This window comes from Panthera leo, chromosome C1 (genome assembly GCF_018350215.1).
Source record: "Panthera leo isolate Ple1 chromosome C1, P.leo_Ple1_pat1.1, whole genome shotgun sequence".
NCBI classification, from domain to species: Eukaryota; Metazoa; Chordata; class Mammalia; order Carnivora; family Felidae; genus Panthera; species Panthera leo.
The window spans coordinates 189,076,791-189,093,870 of NC_056686.1; the positions used below are offsets into that span (position 1 = coordinate 189,076,791).

At 38.6% G+C, this 17,080-nt stretch overlaps 1 protein-coding gene and 1 non-coding gene across 2 annotated transcripts; both read left to right on the plus strand.

The window, feature by feature from the left end:
• The first annotated feature begins 3,917 nt into the window (after positions 1-3,917).
• Positions 3,918-4,163, plus strand: LOC122226732 (protein PET117 homolog, mitochondrial-like). The gene has a single exon (XM_042950368.1). The coding sequence runs from the start codon at positions 3,918-3,920 to the stop codon at positions 4,161-4,163; it is 246 nt and encodes an 81-aa protein (XP_042806302.1).
• Positions 4,164-6,832: 2,669 nt separating this feature from the next.
• Positions 6,833-6,935, plus strand: LOC122228976. Its single transcript, XR_006206857.1, has one exon. It is a non-coding gene; the product is annotated as a U6 spliceosomal RNA (small nuclear RNA).
• Positions 6,936-17,080: the final 10,145 nt, after the last annotated feature.

Here is a 17,080-nt window from a genome sequence, read left to right on the forward strand (position 1 = left end):
TCGTGCTCAATTCATATAGCAAAGAGCAAACTGGGCTGTGGAGAGCAGAATCAATCCAAAATCTGCTAAGCATTTGGTTCTATCAGCTACAGTGTTAGCTAAACACAGAACATTTGCATGGGTAACAGATAAAGATGGAGCAGTCTTCTGAAACACAATAGAGGATGCTTCTTCAAGAATCACTAACAAAGAAAAATGTGGGGCTAACTGGTCTCAAACTCTGGTATAAAATTGAGTTCAAATTAGAGTAAATTGTGGTATTTCCTCCCACAGAAGTGGGTAGAGAGAGACTGAACACACAATTACCACTGGAGATAAAGTAGCAGCTCTCAAATTAATGGAATAAAACAAGTCCCCCAGGCTAACAGCATAGTCTTGGGGTTAGTTGCTTAATTAGTGGGCTCTTTGCTCTAATAGATCTTTTAGATAAGATCTTGAAATGGAATCTGAATGGGGGGAGGAGAGTGTTGGAGAGAGCTTGGAGTCTTTGGTGAACCCGGTTACCATATTTTTAAACCAGACTAATGGAAAGATAAGGACCTTGATTCCAAAGAGCCAAATCAACCTTATCTCTTGACTTCATTTTTGTATAATGAGCTATTTATTTTGGCCTGGAAAGATGCTTCCATGAACCCATTATGATGGCCAAGGACTAACTATGATTAAATTTTCCTCCAAGGACAACCGAAGGATAGTTAATATCCTTATCTTCCTCCGGTTTCCACATCATGAGCAAACATATTTACCAGGCAAAATCTGTATTATTGTGGCTTTAACATGGTATATAGTGCTTACATGCTTCTCTTCAACTCTTCGGTCACATCCGAAAGCAGGAGGAAGTTGTGACCAAGCGGATTTGATTTCCACTGGAACAAAAAGCAACCAGTCTCTGAGCTCCCTGGACTCGGAGCAAAATTCAGACTGACTTGAAGTTGTGTGACCTAGCTTAAACTGTTGTAATGGCCCTGATAGCGATTCGTGTCCGCACAAAACAAACAGCTATCTTTCTAACCCTTCACAGCTTAGGAAGGCCCCCACCACAGAGCCGCCTTTAGTCGGCTCTGCTGGCTTTGATGATGAGGCTCTGGCAGCCAGTCTAAGAGAGAAAAGGACATTCGGGGAATTTTAAGTGGTTTGGATCAGCAGTTGTCATGTACAATTGATGTTCATTTATATTTCACTAGCCAAAATCTAATGCTGCCCAAAAGTGGGAAAGAAATATTTCAAATACTAATCAGGTCCAATCCTGCTTTCATGTAAAAAATGAGCTGTCCTACCTTTTTTCAATCCTAGTCTCAGGAGGGAGATTTAATGTTTCCTGACAGTGCTTTAAATACTTTGCTGTTCAGACTTCAATGAATCCACAATAATTATATCAGTTAAACCAGCTTGGTTTTTCCAAAGCTGTTTCAAGCTGAGGGTGCTTTTGAACTTCTTATCATGGCATTCATCCTTTGATACCAGGTTTAATAGAGGAAGGGCTAATACTCAGATGGATCACCACTTAACTATTTAACCCATTTATGTATTAGTTGTTTTTGTTTTTGTTATTTTGTTTAATCTAATCTATCAGACTCTGTGATCTACACTTTTCCAGCCTCCTCCTTTCCAGGAAGTTTAATTACACAGAATATAGGAACCATATGCTATTCCCAGTGGAGAGTCTCAAGGAAGGCCCAGTGATTTTTAATTCCCAGAAGATCAAGCAGTAAAGACTTCAGTGGATTATCATTAAGAACTGACTTAACATTTAGCGTCTAACTAAGCCTTTTATAAGAGCTTTTATGTTGTCATTTCTAAGAAGGAGGTTAAAAAACTATCGTTTCAAAGATAAAGTGTGAATTATCAATGTACCATTGTTTTGGGGGGGGGGTGGGAAGTACCAATATATCTAGGTGGAAATTAATTCTACTCATCCCTCATCACTCCCTCAAGACATCTAACAATTTCATCATAATTTTGGCTTCAATCAGTGTGCGTTCTTACTGAACCACACTCTCCCGTAAAATGAGATCTTCTCGATCTGTTGTATTGGCAATCTCCAGTCTTCACTTCTACAACAATTGAATAAACAAAAGAGCACAGTTGAGAACAGTTTTCCTTCAGAAGAGCAGCCAAAGAACAGTAAACACATTTACATAAAGCCAGAAAGCAAGTGTAGGAATCAGAAGGCTTCTTCTCTGTGTGAGTGGAACAGTGAGCCTAGACTTCTGAAGTAGCCCAGGAATCATAAGTGTAGATGCTCTTTATTTCTTCAGATGACCACTGAATTTCCATAGCAGAATCTGTCTTAGCTACTTTGAAAGTATAAGAAATACCACTACAAACCAGAGATCACACGTGCAAAATCTTTGTTGTTCCATAAATAATTTTCCTGTATAAAAATAGATTCAAAATCGTGAAGTGGATGCTTACTAACAGCAAAAGAAATGATCAAAAAGATGAACATAAAGGCTTATAAAATCAGAGTAGGCCATGCAAAATACAAACATTGCAGGGTCAAAATCGAAGCGAGATTTTAGCAAACAAGGTTTGCTTTGAAGTTCTCATTCAACATTTATCATGTCTTCTCTTAATTTTCTAATAACCAGCTATTTGTTATTTTACATTTGACTCTTCATTATAAGTCCAAACTTTCATAATTTTATGCTCTGTTTCGTAATCCTGCCATACCCATTTACATGTTGTTCCAGGATTAATATCAGCAACTAAATTTGTTATTTTCACTTTAAGTGGGGAATCTTTTGATATTAATTGGTTGATTTAGATATTACCTCTTTTTTAATGCTTATTAATTTTGAGAGAGAGAGAGAGAGAGAGAGAGAGAGAGAGAATGAGTGGGGGAGGGGCAAAGAGAGAGGGTCCCAAGCAGGCTCCACACTCAGTGAAGAGCCTGACACAGGGCTTGATCTCAGGACTGTGAGATCATGATCTGAGCTGAAATCAAGAGCCAGTCACTTAACTGACTGAGCCACCCAAGTATCCCTGAGAAGGTTACCTCTTAAGGCAACAAGTTTGGACTGTTGGTAGGATTATTGCCATGTTCAGATACTATAGTGATAAAACTTTCAAGTTTGGGGGTCAGAGGACACAAGATCTAGTTCTAATTTTGCTATTTATTAACTATATGGGCTACTTAATAGGGGGTCTGTAATTTAAACTCCCTACTATACTTTATAGGAAGTATATGTATATGTCAATTAGATTAAGTTACATTGTAAGGGTGGTCATTTGCCCTAACCAAAAATTCACTCCCTAGGAGTCATCAACCAGTCTTCTAATCAACTAGTCTTCTAACTAGCCTCCAGAGGTGTTTTCTAGAAAAAATTTGTCTAGCCATTGACTCAGTCCTCAGTCCACTGGTGGTCTGATATCTACTATAGCAAACTACAAGCTTGTATGTTACATAAGTGTTTTGTGCCTGCTTCTTAATAAATGTTTAATATGCATCTTTATGTGTGGCCAAATTTTGTCAGAGATTACTTTCAACATAAACTGGTGAAGAGGTTGTGTGGAAGGTAGTTACTCCTCATTCATCTCTAATTATTGGTGGTTACCATTATCTACAAAATAACTTTTGCAATATTACCCTTCACCTAACATTGGTTTCTCTTTACCTCCATCCCAGATATTTGTAATGTCACCCAGGAGTCTATAGGCAATTAGTGGGTAATAAACTCATAGATCTCCAGACTATAGACTCAGAGAGATTCAGTGGGATTCAGTGCATGCACAGAGCTTTCCTGGGTTAGCAGTCTCCTCAGGATTCTATAGATTGATCTGACAATTGTCTGGTCCATGCCCCAAGTCCCGGAAGCAGTTAGGATTTCTCCAGTTCTGGCAGCCTCTGAGTAGCATTCAGCTGTGGCCCTGGGGCCCCAGGCGGGTAGTGGGAGGTCATGGTGGCTGGTGAGGGGATGTCTAGGAGCCCGAAGGTGGTGCTAGGCCTATCGGTGGTGCTGATGGCGGCCACCGTGGCCCGGGTGCATCTGAAGCAGTGGCAGGACCTGCAGAGGCTTCACGGTGGAGTGATCAGAGACATTGAGAGGCAAAATTGGAAAAAAGAAAACATAAGTCTCTTGGGAGAACAGATTATTTTGACTGAGCAACTTGAAGCAGAAACAGAGAAAATGATAGTGGCAAAAGGATCTCAAAAAACATGACTTGAAATGGATGTCAAATACTGATGGGACATTGTCAAGTGTGAGTGTGTGAGTGTGGATGGAGAATAGCTTTGTGAGGTATTCAACCTTTTCATGGTTACTGCCCTTTCAAACTTGACCAAAGACAATGACACTGGATCATATATTCTAAACAATTGCTTTAGAAGTCCCTTCTATCTCAGTAAAGAAGTGGTCACTCTTCTGAAGAGTGTCTGCCTGTGTGATCTTGGTAGTAGCCCCTTTAAGCCTGGTATCCAGAGTTTAGGATTGTTCGTGAAAAGTGCTTGAGAGCCTAAGAGAGGAAGGTATGGATAGTAATATCCACCTAAGTAGTTTGATAAGCCGTCACGATGATAAAGCCACGAGAACATCTACATCAGAAGGGCTGGAGGAGGGAGAGGTGGAGGGGGAGACTGCCCTGATAGTTGAATCAGAAGACAAGGTATCAGTGGACTTATCTCATGATCAGAGTGGGGATTCCCTCAACAGTGATGAAGGAGATAGGTCTTGGATGGAGGAGCGGCTGTCCTACTTCTGTGACAAGTGCCAAAAATGGATACCGGCCAGTAAGGAGCTTCTTAATTCCCTTGATTTGTCAGTTCCTATGCGAAGGTTTGTTCTTCTAACCTGTGAACAAAACATGAATGTAAAATGGACCTAAATAAAAAGATAATTATTATTTTTATGGTTAGTTTAGTTGGTTAATGAGAGATTTATATAAAGCATAGACACATTTGTGCTAATAAAAACTATTGTCAACCTCTCAAAAAAAAAAAAAAAAAAGAAAAGAAAAGAATTTCTCCAGTTCCCTCCAAGGTCTTCAGTTCCCTGGAGTCTTGATCAATGCTTCTTGTAGACTAAGTTTCTTCCCTAGGACCATTGTCAAACCCTTTGCTCTGCTCGTAAAAACAGAACAGAGATTAGATATCCTGGGGCCATGTCATTGATAGAGATGATGATGATGATGGTGGTGGTGGTAATGATTATTAATATGATTTCCACATGGCAAAAAGCTATGTCCCCATTTGATTGTTTGCACATAAAATAAAACCCAAGAAATACTGTCTTACACCACAAAGTTTTTTTTTCTCCTTATATAATACACCTGGAGTTGGGCAATCTAAATCTGGTACAAGGCCTCAATGATGCAATAAATGACCTTAAGTCTATCTTCCTGCTCCGTCATCATTAGTTTGTAGTCCTGGTCCCCCCATTTTCAATACGGCTGCAGCACCTCCAGGCATGCAATCAATAGGGGAGGAGAGAGCTTTTACAAAATAAGGTTTTGCCTTTTTATTCAAGACATAAAGTTCTCTTCAGGGAAATCCATTTATATTACATGGCCAGAACTTTGTCATCCTCTAGCTGCAAGGGAGTTAGGAAAGGGAATAATTTTAATAGGACATATCACCATCTTGAACAAAGTGAAATCCCAACAGGAAGGAAGAAGGGGAATGGGGAATAGATATTGACAGGCAACTAGTAGCATTTAGCGTTCCTACTATTTAGTAGTTTAACAGGTAATTTTCATACTTACCATCTCTAACATTACCCAGTAACCATCTTCCACATGATGAAACTGAGGATCAAAGGTTTTTAGTAACTTGCGCAAGAAAATGGCAGATTCATGATTTGAATCCAGGACAACTTGATTAATAGCAATAGTAATAATAGTTAACATTGGTCAAACACTTGCCATGGGTCAGATATTCCACTAGGTCTTTTATGTGTATTGACTTGTTTCCTCTTCATAGAATCCCTCTGAAGAAGGCATTTTTATTATTTCTTTAAATGTTTATTTATTTTTGAGAGAGAGACACACACAGAGCATGAGCAGGGGAGGGGCAGAGAGAGAGGGAGGCACAGAATCTAAAGCAGGCTCCAGGCTCTGAGCTGTCAGCACAGAGCCTGATGTGGGGCTTGAACCCATGAACCGTGATATCATGACCCGATCTAAACCCGGACACTTAATGGACTGAGTCACCCAGGGCCCCCTGAAGAAGGTGTTTTTATTGTCCTCACTTATCAGATGAGAAAACCAAGGCCTTGAGAAGTGAAGGGACTTACATAAAAGTCCACAGATTATAGGAAGTGAAGCTTGAATTTAACTCAGTTCTGTGTGAATCCTTAGCCCTTGACTGCTCTTCTACACAGATTCTGCAAAATTCAGCTGCTCAAACCGTGAACTCTGCCACCATCATACTAGGGTAGTATGGTTAAGTACCAATAAGGCAGCTAATAAGTACTCCACTTGGAAGGATTAAATGGAGAATTCCTGGAAATGGAAGCTGAAGATTCAAGAAATAGCAAGAAAATGAGTAAGGTCGAAGCTGGTGTTCAGCTGTGTGCCAGAATATGCATTTAATGTTTTTCCCTGATTCAAAATACACACCTACATTGGTGCGTATTCTTGATGAAGTCACAAGGAAATATCGATCACAGAAGATGACCATTGGTAGTTGCCTATCCAATAACCATTCTCCATTCATTACTAACAGAACCCCATTTTACCAAGGGCAACATTAGGCTTGATTAAAATGACTCAGTGCCACAGACTTCTCTGCGTCTATGGGGTGGCCATATGGAAGCAGGCTGCCCAGCGTAAGCACACTGTTTTGGTTAGGGCTTCCTGAAAAGTTATGTTTATCGCCAAGAAGAGACAAGCTTGCGCTTGCTTTGGCAGCCCATACTGGAAATAAAATGATACAGAGGAGATTCGCGTGGCCCTTGCACAAGGATGACATGCATATCTCTGAAGCATTCCATATTTTCCTCAGTTCCCAGAGGTCATAGGACACTCCATTGGTTAATCCCAAGGAAACTATATGAGTCAAAGCACAATATGTGGCATCCAATATTGACATTGTGATTTTTTTTTCCACAAAAAGAGAGAGAAAGAGAGAGAGAGAGAGAGAGAGAGAGAGAGACCAGCTCAGCCCCCTCATTATTTGCCCTTTATTCATTCCTCTTCCTTTAGCCTGAAATACAGTTGTGATGTCAAGTGGGGCGGTGGCCATCTTATGAGCATGAAGATAACTCACTTATCTCATGAGCATGAAGATAATGGTCTTGCACTAAGGACGGCACAGTGGAGAGATAAATAACTGCCTAAATGCTCCATTTAAGTATGTTGACTCCATACCAATCTAAGCTTGCCTATTTCTGGATTTGTAATGATTTATGAAAAATAAACCATTTAGCTAAGCTGCTGCTATTGTATGGTTGTTGTTGCCTGGAGTTGAAAATAATACCTACTGAGAGAGATGGCCATGCTATTTTCCCTTTCCATTGGGTTTATTTTTGGTTTACTACCAAAGTCATCTCCAGCATAAAGCATATCGTTGTCATTGCCCCAGATTTGACTGCATGGGGGATGCTAATTAGTCTGGAAGGAGTGGGTTTATGGCTCTGGTACCTTGCACTAAAGAAGGCCTCAGAGTAATAAGGTGACATTGTACAAAGAACGGAGGCTTTGGCAGAAGTAATCTTCATGACAATTTTTACTCACTCACTTTGAGCTGCAGTTTCCTTAGCTCCACAATGAAGAGTCTACTTTCTACCCTAAATATTTCCTGAGAGGTGCATGGGATTCCTAATTCAAGCAGCATATACGTGGATAGTTATCTTTATTACGAATTCCCCTCTCTCACTAATACGAATGGACCACATCATCTCACCCTCTCCTCCTCCCTTCTCAATGCATCCCTAGTCTTCTTGATAGAATGTTCTTCAGAAAAAAAAAACTTCTGCCCCTAGAGTTTGGCCTTGGTTTTCATTTTATCTAGATTTCGTATGGTTAAAAGAAGTGGTTGGAAAAGGGAGTGGGGAGGAGGAGAAGGCCCATAGAGTATGACCCAAGGAGGATTCTGCTGACAGGCAGAGGAAAACCTACAAGAAGAGAGCATGAAAACATCTCCCCCTTCCTCAGAACTTCCTTTCTTCCCCATGTGAAAATGGAGACCCAAGTCTGTGACCATATATCTTTAGGTTCACAAAGTATATCTACATTTTTAATTAGAGTGTTTCTTAAGAGCTAAGTCTTCTGAAATGTGCTCTCGGAATAAAGTCATAATCATCTATAGTACATATTTATAACACACACACATATATGCCACATACATATTTATATATAACGTTAGAGTCTGTTACCATGGCAACTATTGCAGTACTAACAAATTAAGCATTGTGACTCCACTGTAATAAGAAAAGAGAAATTCAAATGAAACACCAAGCATTTGTTTAAGCACAAATATCTTTAGTAATTAAATACACAGAAACAATACGGAAAACCACAAATTAATGCTTAGAAGCCTTTTCCAGTATGAAACCCAGATTTGCTGTTATTTTCCCTTTTCCATTCCATTCCATTATACATCTTTATAAATTAAGTTTGGCACTGAGTTAACGAGAACAGATCTGCTGCATGGGAGCTCTCACACACCGAAAAGCTCAGCTTTCATTCTAAATAGTTACACCTTCCATAATCAGTGAGAAAGATTTTATGGCTCTTTTTATTCATCAAAAAGAGGACTTTTAAAAAGAAAGCTCAAATGTGAAGTTGGTCTTACATCCCCTGTTTCATTCAGACAACATGTAGAACTACCCCTGGGGTTTTGAATACATTAACATCCTTTCACAATTAACCCTAATAGGACAAGTGTAGCATTTTTCCAAGCAGATATATTCAAAGCCGAAAAATACATAGTGTTTAAATAGGTCTCATTATATCAGCTACACCAAATCTCTCCTCTTTATATACAGAGGATTGTACCTCTTTTCACTGTCATGCAACATTAAAATAGGAAGGCATACACAAGGGTGACACGGATTTGACAAAAAATTAATGATTTGTACATCACTTTAATGCTTCAAATCTGCAATTCATGTATGCTAATTAGTTCATAATGGGCTGTTGAAGAACAGAACTGTCATCCTGCTGCTTCCCGGGTTTCTGGAAGCTCTGATTCAGCACAGCCCTGCCCGGTTGCCTGCTGGATTCTGGGCTGGTACCCGGCAGATCTATGAGAGCATTTTCCCCCACCACACACAATTGTTTCTAGGATGTGGTGCTTTAATCTATCAGAGTTCCGATGGCGTATCTCAGATGAGTGGTTCCTGGGTGCCGCAATACATACTGGGAGCAATAGCACGGCCCCACTATATCCAAATGATTGATTTCTGGGTTTTAGGCTGTCAGGCTATACCTCAGAGGGCAGCTGTCAGCTTCCTAAATGTATGAAGTTGTATTATGCAGCACATTTTGAAAATGTATGTATAACTTTTTTTTTTTATTTACAGATAAAGAAGGCTGTAAAACTTGGAGAGAGGAAACAAAGGGGGTACAAAGATCAGATATCTTCTCTTACTGTGAAATCATGTATATCTCCCCAATGCAAGAAAAGCAGCTACCGAATCCCTTTTTCCTTCGGTCTTTGTGCTGCTGGGGTGGAGACAGACTGTCACAACAGCAGGAGAGTGTGAGGCTGAACTGTTTCACAGACCAAAAGGAAACACCAGGGCTTGCTGGAAGCTGCGAGACTTGAAAACGAGTTGCTCTGTTTTTACTGGAGAGAAAACTTATTTTCCCTGATCTCATGATAGAGGTTTGACCCAGTGTGTTCCTCATATCACATCTGCTGATCTGTAAACTCAGCTGCTGCGCATGTCCAGAGCAGAGACCGCACAAAGGAAACAAGCACTAAATTTGTTTCTAGGTTTGAAGTATCAGATGCCTGGTGGCTGAAATTTTGTCTTGAAGACTCCAAAATGAAAATGCATGTAATTAATTTTTTTTTTAATTTACTAGAAATATGAACTAGAGGTCAAAATGGAAGAACTCAGCCAGGCCAGGGGAAAAAAATATGCCCGATGTGGCTGAGCCTTAAGGGATTTTAGATGGTCAGGAATAGATACTTGATAAATCTGCAAAATAATGGCACATTAAAAGAGAGTTTAAAAGTGATCAAGTTAGGGGCGCCTAAGTGGCTCAGTTGGTTGAGCAGCTGACTCTTGATCTTGGCTCAGGTCGTGATCTCATGGTTTTGTGGGTTTGAGTCCTGCACTGGGGTCTGTGCTGACAGTGCAGAGCCTGCTTGGGATTTTCTCTCTCCCCCTCACTCTGCCCCTTCCCAACTCAAGCTGTCTGTCTCTCAAAATAAATAAATAAACAAACGTTAAAAATAATGAATAAATAAATACATAAATAAATAGACATGATCAAGTTAATGAGAATTACTTTGTTTACAGGTTTATTTAAGGTCTTTCCATAGGCAAGGAAGTAAAAAAATGTACTGATAAGAATAAAAGTAGGTGTTTAATAAATGTTGAATAAGTGAAGGATGCTCTTCAAAAAATATTATGACTTTAGAAAGACATGAAATAATATTCCAACCTTGAGACTGCTATTGGCTGTCTAGAGAGCAACAGGAAAACTCACATAGATGTAGATAGTGATGATACCATTTTGTCTTCATTAGACATCTGAATAACACTTTCTTGGGGAGGAAACCAAACCACAAACTTGATGTTCCCTCCACTGGTTGGGTTATTCAGATCTACAGATTTTAAGTTGTATTTGGTCAATATTTATGAGTAGGACGGTTGGGTCATTTAGTAGATGTGCGTTTAGATTTTTGAGTAAATCTCAAGCTGTTTTCCAAAGTGGTTGTACCATATTACATCCCTACCAGTCAAGTATGACTTGACTACCTGTCCCCCCACATCCTCACCAATAGAAATATTTTTAACTTTGGATAGTCTAAAAGGCATGTAATTTTGGGCACCTGGGTGGCTCAGTAAGTTAAGTGTCCTGCTCTTGATTTCAGCTCAGGTCATGATCTCACGGTTTGTGGGTTCGAGTCCCATATCATGGTCTGTGCTGACAGCACAAATCCTACTTGGTATTCTCTCTCTCCCCCCCTCTCTACCCCTCTTCCCCCTCTCAAAGTAAATAAACTTAAAAATAGCAATAAATAAGAGGCATATAATTAGGTCTTGCTATGGTTTTGATCTGCATCTTTCTCATGAGTAATAATGTTCAGCATCTTTTCATGTTCTTATTTGCCATCCATAAATTTTCTTTGGTAAAGAAACTGTTTAAGTTTTTCCTGTGTTTTACCTTTTTTTTAAAAATTATTGTTATCATCAAGTTTTAAGATTTCTTTATACATTCTGGATACAGTCTTTTATCTGATATATAATTTGCAAATATTTTCTCCTAGTCTCCTGAGTCTTTTCATTCCCTTTGTCTAGTTTTTCAAGAGTAGACATTCTTCATTTTGGTGAAATTATATGTCATATATATGTAATAGTATATATATATGTATATACATGTATGTATATATATATAATAGTATATATACATACACACATGTGTATGTGTGTGTGTGTATGTATGTATGTAAATATACATGATCTTTCAGTATCTCCTTTCCCTGATCAGTCTGCCAGAAGTTTATCTATTTGATTATCTTCTCTAATAATGGATTTTGTTTTCATTAATTTTTATCCATTGTTTTTTTTTCTATTTCCTTGATTTCTACCCTGATCTTTAATCTTTATTATTTCTTTCTATTTGCTTATTATCCACTTCATTTGCTCTTCTTTTTCTACATCATAAGGTGGATGCTGAAGTTCTTGATTTTAGACAAAAGAAAAATGAAATCATATATATATGCAAAGATTGTTATACAAATATTTATTAAAGTTTAATTTTTTTAAGTTTATTTATTTTGAGAGAGACAGAGATAGTGTGAATGGGGGAGAGGCAGAGAAAGAGAGGGAGACAGGTTTCACACAGCATGGAGCCCAACACAGGGCTCAAACTCATGAAACCGTGAGATCATGACCTGAGCAGATACCAAGAGTCAGATGCTCAACTCACTGAGCCATCCAGGTGCCCCAAGGCTTTATTTTTAATAGCCAACACCTGGAAACTACTCAAATGCTCATCATCATGTGGATAAATACAAAATACATAACTTGTGCATACTTATATAATGGACTAGTACTCAGCAATAAAAAGAGAAGTGTTACATAAACTGTGTGGCTATATCTGAAAATAAGTACACTATTGAAAGAAGCCAGGGAAAAAAAGGAAATACTATATGATGTCATGTATAAAAAATTATAGAAAATGCAAAGTAATTGATACTGACACAATAATAAGTAGAGAACCCAGTGAAATAATAAGCAAAATATTTTAAGAGATATTTTATAAATAAATACATATGTATGGCCAAGAAGCCTATGAAAAGATGGTCAATAATATTAGGCATCAGGAAAATTACAAACTAAAACCACAATGAGATACCACTACAAAGCCACTAATATAGCTAAGATTAAGAAGAGTGCCTTCATTTTAAGGTGCTTGGGTGGTTCAGTCAGTTAAGGATCTGACTCTTGGTTTCTGCTCAGGTCATGATCTCACGGTTCATGGATTTGAGCCCCACGTCAGGCTATGTGTTAACAGCGTAAAGCCTTCTTGGGATTCTCTCTCTGCCCCTCCCATGCTCTCTCTCTCTCTCTCTCAAAATAAATAAACTTTAAATAAAAAGAGTGATAACACAAAACATTGGCGAGGATGTGAAGAAGGTAGGATTTTAATACATTGCTGGAACAATTGCTGGAAAGTAAAAAGGGAAAACTATTTGAAAATTTGTTCGACACTTTCTTTAAAAAGTTAAAGATATATGATCCCTAGGACCCAGCAATTTCTCTCCTGAGTCTGTACCCCTAAAAAAGTATATGTCCACATAATACATGAATATTCATAGCAGCTTTATTCAAAATAGATTAGAATTAGAAATAATCCCTCCCTTGCTCTGGAGACTCCAATTACATGTATATTTGATGTTTAAAGTTGTCTCACTGATGCTCTGCTCATTTTAGTTTTCAAATTTTTAAAAATTCTTTGCAAATTTCACTTTACATGGCTTCTATTCCTATGTCTTCAATTTCATTAATCTTTTTTTCTCCAATGTTTAAGCTGATGTATTTTTTATCTCAAATATTATAGTTTTCATCTTTAGAAGCTCAGTTTGGATCTTTTTTATGTCTTCTATTTCTCTAGTCTTCATGTGCAATCTTTCCTCCAGCCTCTTGAACTTATGGAATACTGTTATAATAACTCTTTTAATGTCTTGTCTACTAATTTTAACATCTGTATAATTCTTACATTGGTTTCAACTGATTGATTTTGCCCTCATTATGGGTCATACTTTCCTGCTTCCAAATGCTAATTGGGAATATTAATTCTGTTCATTTCTGAACGGATGTCTGATGTTGTAAATTTTACCTTTTGGATGCTGGGTATTTTTGTGTTCCTGTAAGCATTCTTGAACCTCTGGGATGCAGTTGAATTACTTGCAAAACACTTCATCCCTTTCAGAACTTGCTTTTAAGCTTTGTTATGTACAACTAGAGCAATCTTTATTCAGGGGTTACCTTTGTCTCAATATTAAAGTGAAACTTTCTTAGGACTTGAGGACTCTACCCAATGTCCCATGAATTATGAGGTTTTCCACTCTGCTTGGGAGGAACAGGAATTATTCTTGGCTTTGTGTGAATTCTTGGTACCATCTCTCTAATCTTTTCAGAGAGTTCTTTCCATGGACCTAGACAGTGTCCTTATGCACATGGACTGATCAGTACTCAGTTGAAGACTCCAGCAGGACTCTCTATGGATCTCTGATTCTCTGTCCTGCAGACTCTAACCACACAGACTCCTTTTTCTCTCTTATCCCATGGGACCACTGTATTCTGCCTAGGATCCCCCTCTCTGCACATTGACCAGAAACTCTCCCTGCAGCAAACTAGGGCAAGTGTAGGTCTCACTGCATTTGTTTTCTGTCTCTTAGGGCTCAGTGTCTTTCACTGCTTAATGACCAGAGTCTTGATAACCTTTGCACCAAGGTGGTATTTTGTTTAGTTTTTCAGGAAGGAAGGTAAATCTGGTCCCTGTTATTTAGACCTGCCTGGAAGCAGAAATCCCATCTAAGTCTAATTTTGCACCACTACTCAATGAGGTCTTTTGATGGGCAGTTTTTAATTTTGAATAAGTCCATTTTATTGACTTTTTTCTTTCCTTATTAGTTCTTTTTGTGTCATCTAAGACAAAATTTTGCCTCTCTCAAGGTTATGAAAATTTTCTCCTGCATTTTCTCTAAAAATGTTATAGTCTTTAAGTTAATTTTTGTGTATGGTACGAGGTAAAGTTCAAGGATTATATTTTCCTGTGAATATCCAGTTGTTCCACCACACCTGTTGAAAAGCCTGTCCTTTCACACATTGAATTACCCTGGAACCCAATCCCTCTGCCATGTTTGCAGTGAAATTATGTTTTCAGCCTCACCAGTCTCTCCTCCACACTGAGCTTCAAAATCTAGCTCTCTATAGCAAATATCTTCTCCTTTTTTTAAAAAAAAATACAAAATGTTCTGAGCACATGTTTTATACAAGACACTGCTAAGGTCTGTGAAGAGTACAATAAAGTAAAATACAGTATCTCCTCTTCCAAGAAGTCTCAATCTTATAAATAAGTAGGAAGTTACAAATGCACTTTGGTGTAAAAAAAAAAAAAAAGGTCAGGTGGTTGGTTGAGATGAGTCAAGAAAGAATTAAGTATAAAAATGGCCAAAAGCTTCTGGTTGGAAAATGGAAAAGAACATTGTGTTGGGCATAATAATGGCTTCTGGAGATGTCCAAGTCTTATTCATTGCAACTGTGAATATATTACCTTATGTGGCAAAAGGGGACTCTGTAAATGTGACTAAGCTAAGGATCTTGAGAAGGAGTGATGACGCTGGGTTCCCTGGGTGGGTCCAGTATAATCACCAGGGCCCTTATAATATAAGAGAAAGCAGAAGACTGGAGACTCAGAGAAGGAAATATGACAATGGAAGCAGTAGTCAGAGTGATGGGATTTCTGGAAGGGGCCATGAGTCAAGGCTTAAAGGCAACTTCTAGAAGTTGAAAAAGGTAAGAGAACAGAAGTTCCCCTAGAGTCTCCAGAAAGAATAGAACTCTACCAAAACCTTAATTTTAGTCCAGTGAGACCCAGTTTGGACTTCTGAATTTCAGAACTATAAGGTGATACATTTGTGTTTTTTTAAACTACTAAGTTTGTAGTAATTATCACAGCAGTGCTAGGAAAGTAAAACAGGTATAGAATAGAAGGGTTGCTTTTTGTCCTAGTCTCAAGAGTGAGGTTGTTGGGGAGAACTTCCCACATGGAGGCTTCCTCATACAGTGGTGATCATCACCACTGTGCATAAAGGAGGTGCACAAAGGGCTAAATCCAAAGTGCCCATTACTTTGTCAGCCTCCTTTGCTACAATAAATATTTTGGCTCAAAATGGTGGGTGGATTTTATGCAAACTTTTTGTATTTGTATTTTGTATCACTAGCTTCCTGTGAATCAAAAAAGTTCACCATCCTCCATCCCCACCCACAGAGGGGACCCGAACTACACAAAGACTGAAGACAATGCAATGGCTTTACAAGACCTGGAGTCAGAAATGCTATAATATTTGTAACACCTGTAACGGAAAATCCTCTTTCCCTTTGTAAAATTTGTCTGTTCTTCAAACTTCTTACTTATGTTCAGAAACATGAGCCTGAATATCCCCCAATAGAAGACTGGTTGTATAGGACTCTTGGCCATATTTCTCTTTTCTTGAAGAGATTTTTTTTTTCAGTCAAGTTCTTGTCATAATGCCTGGATACTTTTGTGTGTCCACATGAGGTTAAGTCAAAATCCTTCTTTATTAATGAAAATTCCTTAATAACCAGTATAAGTTATCTGTATATAGACCAAGAAAACACAAGTCCTTTGCCATATCATTGCATCACTCTCAGCAGTGGAGAACATAAAATGCAGAGAGCTGAGCAGTGGCCTTCCTATGGCCTTCCCTGGTGGGAACAGAGCCGCAGGACACATGGTTGTCACTCTGGGTTGTAAAAGTCCTCTCTGCATGTGGGGATCTGCACAGACAAGCAATGAGCTGAACGTGCACAAGCATTGTGTTGGATGAGAACCTTGCTCCTGGCTAAATAGCAAATAGCAGTACTCATTGTTGAGGCTAATCCCCACTCACTTGGCCTCTCTGTGAGAAATGAATAATGCTCCATAGCCTCATATGTCCAGGCGTCATGCTGGATATCCAGGCAAGCCTAGGTGGAGACAATGGGCTTAACGATTGGATTGCTCCACTGTATTTATGGGGGGAGGGGACTTTCATAAGGTCCCTGTGAAGCAAGCCAAGACAAGAGTTTAAAATATCAGGTGAGACAAGATGTTCATGAGCAGAATTAAGTTTGCAGTGTCCTAAATCTCTTTGCTGAATTATTTTATCAGATGGGTAATGCTTTCACATTCAGACTGTGTCTACATAGGATTAAAACAGTGGTAAAAATTTAAAGATTCAGATAACCAATTTTTCCTTTCTTGACCACATGATATCAAGGAATTGGTTTGGCTGACTTAATTTTCTTTACATTTATTTTAGTAGATTAGAAGAATTCACTTCTTTCACTTTATCTAAGAAAGTTTCTATTTTGAAATGGTTTAATGTGCATTTATAGTATGTTCCCAGCTTAAACACACACACACACACACACACCCTTGTGCCATCTCTTCTTTTCATCTCCTGAGCTGGGAGATTCTCAAAAAGATAGGGGCTAAAACAACACTAGTATAATTAAGCTGTAATTATTCTACATTTTTTATGGTATCATTTGGTTCTCTGAATACTGATATCAGATTTTCCGCTTGTGAAGTTGCCAGTGAAATGGTGTATGGAGATTGGGAACAGAGTTTGAAGAAATCTGGCTTGGAGAAATACTGCAGGAGCATAAATCTCTTAGAAGCCTGTCGAGCTGGAGGATGCATGCTGATTCATGTGAATTGTGTTCATAAG